Source organism: Enhydra lutris, unplaced genomic scaffold, assembly GCF_002288905.1.
Source record: "Enhydra lutris kenyoni isolate GAN:26980312 unplaced genomic scaffold, ASM228890v2 scaffoldscaffold15, whole genome shotgun sequence".
NCBI classification, from domain to species: domain Eukaryota; kingdom Metazoa; phylum Chordata; class Mammalia; order Carnivora; family Mustelidae; genus Enhydra; species Enhydra lutris.
In genome coordinates, this window is record NW_019154099.1 from 62,869,078 (window position 1) to 62,880,937 (window position 11,860).

Genomic DNA, 11,860 nt, shown 5'->3' on the forward strand with positions numbered 1-11,860 from the left:
GGTCGTCTCGCTAGTTGGAGCCTGAAGCAGCACTTGGCTGTCCTGGGCAGAGCGGGGGACGTCCAGGGACCCGAGCACAGAGAGGGTGGGGGGCGTCTGGCACCCCAGAAAGCACATGTGGAAATGCTGTCGGGGACATAAGAGAGCTGGTCTGTTAGGAAGAGTGGGGTGCCGGGGTGTAGACCGCACGGACACCTGGACAAGGAGGAGGGGCTCAGGAACTTGGAAGCAAGATCACAGCAATAAAGAACTGGGAGAATGTCTGGAAGGTGTGAGGAAATCCCAGAAAGTAAGGACAGAATACGCAAGCAGGCTCCCGGCATCTCACGGCCCCGTCCTGCAGGGGGGGTGTGGGCGGAGCACCAGGAGCTGGTGCAGCTGTGGGGCCTGTGGCCAGCGTCTCTGGGGCTGTTCCCGGTGGTGCTGACGGTCTCTGCCACTGGCCCGGGGAGCCCAGTGTACAGCGTGGGCACTGCTGAGCGCGGCCTGTGTGTCCATCAAGTGCCACTTCCAGCAGCATCGTAGGCGGGAGGAGACCCTGGTGTGCCGATGGCGCACAGCTCCAAGGGCCGTAGGTTAGTCCGGAACCACGGCGGTCAGAATACAGAGCTGATCTTTCTATCCCGCTGAGAAAACCTACAAAAACTCTGTGAGTTGCACAGTACGTGGTCTTAGATGACGGTGTTACTGCGATTACATGTGCTGTTTTCCTGCACTTGGCAGATGGTTAAACTTCAGGAAGTCTTTAAGACGTTTTATCTTGGAAAGCACAGTGGTCGGAAACTTCAGTGGCAGACGACACTGGGACATGCTGTTCTCAAAGCAGAGTTTAAGGAAGTAAGTTCTTTGTCTGGTTCACTTATTTTTTATAAACAGTTACTAGCATTTTTTAAATTGTGGTTGAGCTTCAGTAACAAACGAAAGGTCATTCAGTATAACAGCACTGGCTTTTCCGGGTCGATAGAATGAAATAGTTGAAGGGTTGATTCTCTAATCAATAAACGTCAATAAGAAATCAATAAAAATAGAAAAGCGTTTACCTAACTGAAAAAGGAGCAAAGGGAGGCTGGCTTGGGCGGCACGCGGACCGGGACCGGAACAGCAGAGAAGACGAGCACGAAGATGACACGCGAGTCCGTGAAGCGTCCGTGCTTTACAAAGAGCAAAGGATAGAGGTGGCTCGTGAAAGCCAGGCTAAGAAGATCGAGTTCAATGAAAATATGTTCTGCTTCTCTGCGAGTCAAAGGGTTATGTATTAAAATGCAGTAAAATAACACATTTTAAGTGCAGAAGTGATCAAGGCTAAAACTTCAAGGAGCAGCGCCTCTCACTAGTGGGAGCGTGGGAGTGTTCGGGAGGGCCGTTGGCATAGCCTGTCCAGCCTCTGACGTCCCAGGCCTCGTCACAGTAGTGCGGGCGCTGGAAATTCCTCTTAACGGGACGTTTGCTCAGAGCAGGAAGTAAGCCTGTTTGTCTCAGTGCTAGCATCAGAGGGAACGTGATGGGAGAGCAAAGTGCACACCGTGATGACAAGCGGTCACGAGACGGTGCCTTCGTGTTACTGGTGACTTCAGTTCTGTAAATAAGATTTGATGGGATACGCCAAGCAAAACCTTGACAGAAGTTCTGCTTTGCTGCTGTTACAACGTACTAGTGCATTGTATCCTGTAGATGAGGCAAACATACGTACACGACGTGTAAATCACACATACCCTGACCTGCCTCTGCACAACTGACCCTCCCCCACACCCTGCAGCTTTCCTCCGCATGGGGCTCCCTGTGTGCGTGCTACAGCGTGCGTGCGTGCGTGCTCCCTGCCCGCTCAGCGCGTGCGTGCGTGTGTGCTCCCTGCCCGCTCAGCGCGTGCGTGCGTGCGTGTGTGCTCCTTGCCCGCTCAGTGCGTGCGTGCGTGTGTGCTCAGCGCGGGCGTGCTCCCTGCCCGCTCAGCGCGTGCGTGCGTGCGTGCTCCCTGCCCGTTCAGCGCGTGCGTGCGTGTGTCCTCAGCGCGTGCGTGCTCCCTGCCCGCTCAGCGCGCACGTGCGTGTGTCCTCAGCGCGTGCGTGCACGTGCAGGCCTCTGCTGTGGGGACTTGGTGAACAGAAGCGGGAGATGCTGTGAGGTCCAAGGCCCAGTTTCTCTTTATTCTTGTATAGTCCGTTGCTGCTGCTTGTTTGGTGGCTGGTTAGTAGTTCCCTAGCCCCACACCCCATACAGTTTGAGAGAAAAAAGAAACCTTTTCAGCTTTTCCATAGATTGTGCGGACCACTCCCCACACGCTGTGCCCATTTTCTTTCAGGGAAAGAAGGAGTTCCAGGTGTCCCTCTTCCAGACGCTGGTGCTTCTCATGTTCAACGAAGGGGATGCGTTCAGCTTTGAAGAAATAAAAATGGCCACGGGGATAGGTAAGAGTCCTACTGTCTGGATGAACGCGTGGCTTCTGCATGTCCTTGTTGTGAAAACCTGTGTTCGTGGAAGAGAGGATGTGGGCTCAGGCTCTGCTGGCCGCACTGAGAGCATGGCTCCCTTTGTTCTGCTGAGTCTCCTTCCCTTTGACGGCGGCCGCTGCCTGGTTTTCTCCCCACGCAGAGGACAGCGAGCTGCGAAGGACGTTACAGTCCCTGGCCTGTGGCAAAGCACGAGTTCTGATTAAAAGTCCCAAAGGCAAGGAGGTGGAAGATGGGGACACGTTCACGTTCAACGGGGAGTTCAAGCACAAGTTGTTCCGGATAAAGATCAACCAGATCCAGATGAAGGAAACCGTACGTATGCGCTTCCTCGTGAGGGCCCGGTGCTCGCGGTCCTTCTCGTGCGCCCTGATGTAGCGCCGGCTCACTTGGTATTCGTGGTCGGGCTGAACGTGAGACAAGTGCGTGCAGGTCATCCTCCCTCCTCACGAGAGTGCGGTGACAGATCTTTCCCGGCCGGATTCTGTCAGCATTGAGAGCTCGTGTCCAAAACCCCATCACTTGCCTTTTTATTTGCGCCCAGCGCCCTTCAGCCTCAGCCTCAGCCAGGGCCTGGGGAGGAAGTGCTGAGGGTCGTGGTGTCGCAGGCCCGCTGACACGGTGGCTGCGGGCTGTGCAGGTGCAGCGTCTGGAGCTTTGACGGGACACCAGCTGTCTCGTGTCCAGAGCACGGTCTGCGCCGCTGCCCTCAGGCCCTTCCTGACGCGGCTGCCCTCACGCTCCTGGGCTGCTGTCGCGCACCCAGGCCAGGAAGGCAGCGGCCCCCCTGCTTCCTACGTACAGAACGGGGTGTCCAGGGGCCCCCGGGCGTGTGTGAGTGGAGTGGCCTTGTGAAGGCACGAGGCCGCCTCAGACAGTGTCCGGACAGCTTCAGTCGGCCTCAGGGGGCTTCCCAGGCGGAGACACTGGCTGCTTCACGGGCCTGCGGGCGTCCGGGGGGCCCAGTGGGAAGTAAGTTGAGATCACACAGAAAGGAGCGCAAGAGGCCGGTAAACTATGTAAAAGATACTCATTCTCATCAGTAATTGCTTTTAATTGGAATTAAAGTAATATTCCACTTTTCATCTGTCAGTGTGGGAAATGTTTAAAAGTTTGATAATATCCAGAGTTGGCAAGTATGTGAGAAAACGGGCATTCTCTTCGCGTTTCTGTCTTGAAAGATGCTTTTAGGGGCAGCTTGACACACTTGTTAAGGATTTAAATGCATTTGTCCTTTGATCCATCTTTTTTAATATTGGGAATTTCTGATAGATTAAAAGGCGTACCGTTTTAGAGCGCAGATTTCAGAGTGGAACTGTCCTCTTTCTCCCCTTGAGATAACCTCTCCCGCCACTTGTGTTTGCACTTGTGCAGCTTTCTCCTGCGCTGTAAATAGACAATCTTTTTTCTGATGGGATTACTCTGTATATGCCATTTGTATGTAGCATTTTGTAACCTGTTTTTACTCTTTATTACGGGCTTCTTTCCATGTCAGGACTTGGTTTTTCATGGAGGCGGAGTAGTTAGTTGTGTGAATCTGTGGGAGCTTGACAAAGCCGTGTTGAAAGGCATTTAAGTTCCTTCCATCTCTACTGGAAATAACGTTCCATGAAACATCCTGAGGAATCTCTGTGCCTGTCTGTTTCTTCAGTGTAAAATCATTGCCCTGGGGAGCACCTGGATGGCTCAGTGGGTTAAGCCTCTGCCTTCAGCTCAGGTCATGATCTCAGGGTCCTGGGATCGAGCCCCACATCGGGCTCTCTGCTCAGCGGGGAGCCTACTTCCCCCTCTTCCACTCCCCCTGCTTGTGCTCCCTCTCTCACTTTATCTGTCAAATAAGTAAATTTTTAAAATCTAAGAAAATAAAATAATAAAATTGTTCCTGTTGAATTACAGGGTCAAAGAACGTGTACTTTTGTTAGTTTGACCAGCCTTTGCCGAATGGAAGTCTGGAGTACTTTTACCAGATTTCAGTGTCCAGCTTCGCAGGAGAGCTGGCCCTCCCTCCACCTGCCTTTGCCCACCCTGTTGTGCCTGCCGTCTTAGCTTGAACTTGATCATCTTTATGCCACTTAGTAGCTTATGCAAATTCTGTAGCCTTTCTGATCCTCAAGTCTTCATCTTTTAAAGTAGATCTAATACGACCACAGGCTGTGTGAATCAGTGCGGTGCTCGCAAAGCCTCCTAGCTGAGACCTGTCAGCGCTTTGTCGGTGTGGCCGGTTCCTGGTGAGCCGTTGCTGTTTTGTCTGCTGAATCGCTTGTTCAGGTCACTGGCACGCTTGCTGGCGTATTCGTTCTCATTAGTCAATGTTCTTTGTATATTAAAGAGACTGACCCTTTAGTGTTTATGACAGTTTTGTCTTCTGAGATTTTTTTCCCCCACGTCGTAGTTTTTAAGTTCTTAAATATAGTCTTTGCCTTCGTGGTTTCTGACCTGGGGGGGGGGGTCATGCCTAGGAAAAAAGACCTTCCTTTACCCCAACATTTAAAAAATAATAACTTGTATTTTTCTGGTAGTTTTTACATTTAAGTTTTTCTTTGAGCAATGTAGAAATTACTTTAATATCAAAAAGCAATCTAACTACTTTTCCTGTTCTAAAACTATGGATTGAAAATACAGTTCTTTGACAACTTATTTGAATTGTTCCCTTTATTTATTAAGTTTACATATTATGGGTCAGTTTCTCAATTGTGTTCTACGACGTTGATTGATCTGTTTTATGACCAGCACTCAAATTCTTTTAATGAATGTGCCTGTTCCTCTAAACTTACTCTCCCAGTGAGCTTGAGAGTAATTTTACTTTGTCTTAGCCCTCTGAATAAGAACATACATTTTTTAATCAGAGTGCATTACATTAATTTCCAGTTTTCATTTTCATCATACTAAGTCTGATTTATATCTGTGTTTGTATGTATATGGATATAAATCTCTTCTCTTCAAGGGATTTTTCTACAAATACCAAGCGCCTTCTCTGGGCCAGGTCCTCTGTGAAGCACAGAGAACTCCTCTGTGAACAATAACACATTCTTACCAAGTGTCTGTCTTTTGAGCCAAGGGGTGCTAGATGATCACGTACCCATGAGCTTGTTAGACTTGAGGTCAGAGTCATGACCGAGAAGTCCAGGAAAGCTGGTCTAGTCCCGAGGGTCAGGGAGGGCTTTCCTCCAAAGCAGAGTGGAGCTGGGTGAGGCCTGGAGAGGCGTGGGGGAGGCGCTGAGGACTGCTGCACATTCTGCCCGCACGTGCGCGTGAACGCCCTTTGTCTTTGGGTCTTTATCTTGTTTCCAGCCCCTTTACAGAATTCTCATGGTCTTCGGTCATTCTTCAGTTGATTTTCTTGGGTTTTTGGGTTTATAGCGCATCTACAAAGAATTACCATGTGTCTGCTCCTCTTCAGTAAAGTTCTCTTAGTGCATAGCTAGAGCCTCTGAAATAACTTTCTCTGTTTTATTTTTAATTAACTTATAATGTATTATTGGCCCCAGGGGTACAGGTCTGTGAATCGTCAGGCTTACACCCTTCATAGCACTCACCATAGCACACATCCTCCCCAATGTCCATCACCCAACTTTTTATCCTGTCCAGGTTTTTATTTTTTATTTTTTAATTGTTCCTTGTATGTTAACATGTGTTTTAGATCAAGAAGATGTTCAGTTTCAGTAGTGGGTTTCCGGATGATGAGCAAAGCTGACATTTCTGGAGCGATCTCTGATAGCTGTTGTGCTGTTTTTACTGTGCTACTGGATCTAATCCAGAATATGTAGGATTTATATAGTGTTTTGTAGCTTTTTTGTGAGGGAAATGTAACTTTATTTTTGAAGGTCTGGTACTGAAGTCGTGTTGTCCTTGGGAAGCTAGGTTTTGCTAGCGTAACAGAACAGGATTTACCCAAAGGTTGGCCTTTCTTTGCATCAGAAGTTTCTCCTCAAATTCCACACTCTGAAATAACACATCGTGTGTCCGCGTGTGCAGGTGGAGGAGCAGGTAAGCACCACGGAGCGCGTGTTCCAGGACAGACAGTATCAGATCGATGCGGCTATCGTCAGGATAATGAAGATGAGGAAGACTCTCGGTCATAACCTTCTAGTTTCTGAATTGTACAATCAGCTGAAATTTCCAGTAAAGGTAAGTGTATATTATCTTAATGAAAAGTGTCGTGTTGTGCTGAACATTGGAAAGACGTGTTCCATTCTTAACACCATAGACTCATTTGTCCCACATCACGGGAGATTGTTTCTGCACAAACCCACCTGTGCGTCCACCAAGTGTCGAAAAACCGGCAGGTGAGGACAGCAGAGTCTTTATCCCAAATGCTGCCCTTCACCGTCGCAGGAATGAGAGGTCGCTAACCCTCGCCCTTGCAGGGATGTTGTACTTGCTGGGGAGGGGAGGCCTGCGGTGCAGCTCCAGACAGTGTCTCTCAGTAGTGTGGCTCTTCAGATTATGCCCAGGGAGATCCCACAGACAGCTCATTTACTCAGCAGTGACGAGCACCAGAGCGTTTTCTGTTTTGATAATATCTCCTTATTTCTGTGCGTAAGAAAGTCGACCCTGAACCATTCAGTCCGTGCACATGTCCAGGACTGAGAGCTGTCCTGGGCGTATGTGGGGTCCCAGCGGGTAGGGAAGCATTAGGGAAAACTTGAAAACGTGAGCCTCCACCTGGAGAGATATGGGATTCTCCTGAGACCTGGCTTTCCAGTGCCTGCGCCTGGCCAGCCCCGTGTTCCTCTGGGGCGGAGGCTCCCTGATCCCGTGCCATCTGGTTTGGTACAGGAGCAGCCAACTCTGTCCTCTCCAAGGGGCCCAGTTAGATGGCTCAGTGAGCAGACACCGATGCGGCCGCAGGGGTCTCCGCAGGCAGGCACAGGGCTGCTGTGCACACCGGAGACGGCACATTCTCCACAGTCACGAGACCCTGCTGCGGGCGCCGTCCTTTCCTGCCTCCGGCAGGGTGGGGCTTCAGTTCCCCTTTGCAGATGAGAGACCCACAGTTAAAGGACTGAACGGGGGCGAGGTGTGCAGCGGCCCCTTGTCTTGTGAATGTACGATCTGTTGCCAAACAGGTGGTCAGGCCTTGGATAGGGACCGTGTGCCTTTGCACAGGGGAAGCTGGTGCGTATGTGCCACAGGTGTGCTTCCTGCCACAGCAGAGCCAGGGGTGCCCTTTCCAGGCAGCCTCGCCACAAAGCCCGTCGTCTGCTTTCAACACAGGAGCACTTGCAGTCTGGGGCACCCCACCCCCCCCCCAGAGCATAGATCGCCAGGACGCGCTAACACAGCACGGGACTTAGGGAGACACGTCCTCACGAAGGATGAAAGTGCCCTGAGACGACGTCAGATTTCTCTGTCAAACAAATGCAACGTGTGGCCCCCAGAGTGGGGCTGCCGTGCTTGGGAGTCAGTGAGCACTGGCCGAGAACGCAGTCTCCCTTGACCCCTCATGGCCTGCTCTGACCATTCACAGGGGAGCACTTCGATCGAGGGAGAATGTTAGCATTGTCTTTGAAGTGCAGGGACTTCCACTGGGTTCATTTTGTAATTGGCTTACAATCGCCGTTGACATATGGATACGTACATCTCCTATAATCATGCACTGGCTTGTAACCATGTGCTTCCTGCGTATGTTCTGTTCCCCTTTGTTTGTAAATTGAATGCTGCTATAATGGAGGGGTTTTGTTTTTCTTTTTCAGCCTGGAGATTTGAAAAAGAGAATTGAATCTCTTATAGACAGAGACTATATGGAGAGAGACAAGGACAATCCGAATCAGTACCACTATGTGGCCTGATGTGTTTTTCTCTCAGCAAGACACTAGAATGTACCTTCAGAGCAGTGACGCACTGCCGTGCTGTTTCCAGGACTTCTGACATGGAGCCAGCACGGAGACTCTGGGATTAGAAGGAAAAGAGATGATTCTTGAGTCGCCTTTACAAAGTTCATGGGTTTGCAAACGACATATGTAACTTTCCCTCCAGTTCTCCTCTTATTCTCTCGGTGTTCAAATTGTTTCTGTTGCTCGGATGCAGATTGACTTTGCGATTGGACGAGAAGATGTTGGTTAGAAGAGTTTCCTTTGTGAGATGTTGCTCTTGTGGCAGGAAGCTGAAGGTTTGGCTTGGCCTGTGTGTGTGCGTGTGTGTGTGTGTGATCACGAATGCACAGCGCAGAGACCCTCCGGGCTGCATTTGCAGGCTGCGGGGGGCTCAGGCGGACTCCTGAAGGCAGGCTCTCGCGGTTGACAGGACGCCTAGTTAGAAACGAGAGCCCTGCGTGGCGAGCATTAGGAGGAAGCGGTCGGTGTCAGACACTGGCTCATCGATTATGTGACCCAAAACTGGCATCTGTTTGTTTCCTGTATTTTCCATACGTTTTCGCTCTGATGACTGACTAGAGCGAGGCTTCTCCGTGAGACTTCTCTCATGTGCCAGGACAGCACCGGGCCGGGCGTGCCTGCCGCGGGAGCCGCGCGCGTCTTTGTTCTTCTTCCACTGAGTTGTTGTGAATTTTCTGTTCGGGGGCTTGGGGGACGTTGTTTGTGTGCGTACAGATTGCGTCGAGCAGCCCCTGGCTTTGCGTCGGGGGAGCTGCTGTTTGATTTAATTGCTCGAATAAAGTTTGGTTTCACTGCCCTGCACGGGGACGGCCGTCGCGCTCTGTGCTGGGGCCACTGTAAAAAAGTTTTCTAGGGGACTTCACGCCTTGCTGTTGGAAGCAGAGGTTATTTTGACAAAAGATTAGAAGCATTTTGTTGGCACCTGGTTTCACGTTGTGTGTACATAGGTGAGGCTGAGCAGGGGACAACGATGTTAGTGCCGTAACTGTAACAAAGATACTTTTCTGGTAACATTTAAAAGTACTTTATATTTTACATAATAGCATGTTTCATTTTGATTAAAAGCTACCAAAGGAATTTTGATCATGGTATAAGTGTTTAAAGCAATATTTTCTGGGATATACCAAGTTTATATAATTTAATTTTGTGCTAAATAATTAAAATTTCTCCCTTTTTGAAACATGCGTGTTTAAAATACGACATCTTACGGGTTTCCATGTGAAAATCCTCACTCTTGAAGTATCATTATTTCTATATTTGTAAATTTTCATTTGTCTGTTCTATACTACATGGTCTGTAAGAGACCAGATAGATTTCTACTTCTTAAATTTTACGTTCATTGTCTCTAGAAATTGTTAATCTTGTAATTTAATGTAGACTTAACTCTGAATAAAATTAGTTTAATTGGCCTTAAAATTACATTAATAAAACTTGCAGTATGCAAACGACACATTCTCCTGTTAAGCAACTCGAAGTCCACGTCCAGGACGGTGGACAGAGAAACACAGAAGTGGGTCGACGGGGCCCCCTCTCAGGAGTGGAGCTGTCCCGTCCGCTCACCAGTCAGGGTTGGCGAGGGTGTCACTGCCCTGAAAGGCCAATGCGGCCCAACAAAGGGTGTTTGGGAAGCGGGGGTGGGAGGCAGGAGCCACAGAACTGGAGAGGCGGTGAGCCCAGAAAATCTGAGAGAACCCGAGAAAAATCGGTGACCAAAAAAAGAACAAGTTTTTATCAGACACAAAACTAGCAGGAAAGCCAAGATACAACGGAAAGGCATGTTTTCAGTAGCCACGGAACGATGACGAAATTTCTGGTGGCAAACGGGGATGGAAAAGCGTGTTTAAATGACGTGGGAGCAGAGAGAAAGCCTGAAGAAGGGGCCAGAGGCTGCTCTCACATTTGTCTGTGCATCGTCTGAGCATGCGACACGGCCTTACCTGCGAACACAGACCAGGGGACCCCAGAGTCGCAGGAGAAAACCCATCCTGGCATCGTGTCAGGAGATGACACGCTCCGGGCACACAGAGGCCTCCTGCCACCGAGCAGTCCGTAAGTGATGCAGGCGCGGGAGCACAGCGGCATGAGGGGCGCGTTGTCGGGCAGTAGGGAGTCACCACCTCGAGAAGACCACAGTTGGGTTTCCCTCCTTGACACCGAAATAAGTGCCGGAGCTCAGAGATTTAAGGGTTAGTAGAAACGAGACCATAAATATAAGGAGGAAGCACGAGATCGTTTTCTTCTAATTCTCACTGGAAAAAAGTCTAACCGCGAATTAAGTTATGTGTTCATTTCTCAAGTGACACGTGGCCCTCTGAAAGTTCACATGCCGACCAGTGTGCCCGCGAGGCGCGGGGTAGGGCTCCAAGGTGGACGAGCGCGGGCCAGCGTCAGGGTGGGCCTGCTCCGCGCGAGCTTGAGGAGTGCCAGACCGCGGAGGAGATGGGTGCGGCGAGCGCCCACCCACTGGGATTTCCAGAAAGGAGGCAGGGTGGGCTCCAGGGGTCACTTTGAGGCGTACCGGTTCAGAGCTCGCAGAGGTTTGGGCAGCATCATGGAGGGAGGCGTCCTAGCTGGGGGGTGGGAAGGGGTGCCACCCAGGTGGGCAGGAGCCGGGCAGCCGGGTGAGGAGTTGTGCGTGTCGGGAAGGGTCTGGGTGGAGAGGGAGGGGTGGACGGAGGTGGGAGGGCTGGGATGACCCGGGCCCAGACAGAAGGTGTGTGCTTCCGAGAAGCCGGGGTTCACAGAGTGGGGAGACGGGCCTGCAGGAGGCAGTGAGTGGAAGGGAAGCCTCCTACCCTGTCTCCAGGCCCAGGGCGAGGGGCCCGCGATGGTGGGCCCAGAGGTGCGGGGCTGCAGGAAAGCCGGGCCCCGGGGACAGCCAGGGGGCAGTGGAGGTGGGAGAGGAGCCACCGGGATGGGAAGGCTGCTTCCCGCAGGCCTGTGGCCAACATCCCCAGTCGCTCGCCCTGCTGCCCACAGGGGAGAAGAGAAAGAGAAGGGAGGTGCGCTGCCCGCCTCCCCTGCCTCCCGCTACTCCCGCGGGAACAGAAGAGCCAGGCCCGGTGCTGGTGTGGGTGCCGGGCCGGCAGAGGTCGCAGCTTGGGGCGTCCTGGCAGCCATGGCGGGGAGCCCTGCGTGGCCGACCGGGCGGGCCCTCGGTGCTGATGTGTGGACACGGTCTCTCAGCAAACCTACAAAGCATGTCTCAGCTTCGGAGTCGCCCGCACCTTCAACCCAACCCCCTCCGGTTCCAGGCAGTTGCCCGCCCTGAGCTGCCGCCCACCCCGGCGCATCACAGCATTCTCCGTGTCCACCGGCATGTGGCTGTGTGCGTGTGAGGGGGGGAGTGCAAGTGGCGTCCTGGGGGGCAAGGGACAGAGCAGAGTGGACTCTGCACCGCGTACCCTTTGTACTGTCGGGGTTTCTGTCTGAACAACACTAAGTAAGATTAATGACAAATTAAGAAAAACAGTGGTGCCCCCACCAGCCCCCGTCATGGGCCCCAGCTCGGTGGCCGAATCATTACTTCCTGTCATTTTCCAAACCTCCATTTCCTTGATCCCTGAATTTGCTGTTTCT

At 51.5% G+C, this 11,860-nt stretch overlaps 1 protein-coding gene across 3 annotated transcripts in view; it reads left to right on the top strand.

Annotated features, from left to right (window-relative positions):
• The window catches only part of LOC111147089 (cullin 4A), a 43,420-nt gene extending 33,691 nt beyond the window's left edge, over positions 1-9,729 (top strand). For all 3 annotated transcript variants that reach the window (XM_022502974.1, XM_022502972.1, XM_022502975.1), the window contains exons 16-20: positions 724-837; positions 2,297-2,402; positions 2,587-2,759; positions 6,420-6,572; positions 8,141-9,729. In XM_022502974.1, coding sequence (XP_022358682.1) covers positions 724-837; positions 2,297-2,402; positions 2,587-2,759; positions 6,420-6,572; positions 8,141-8,236 — 642 coding nt within the window. In that variant the 3' untranslated portion in view covers positions 8,237-9,729. The remainder of the gene's footprint in view (positions 1-723; positions 838-2,296; positions 2,403-2,586; positions 2,760-6,419; positions 6,573-8,140) is intronic.
• Positions 9,730-11,860: the final 2,131 nt, after the last annotated feature.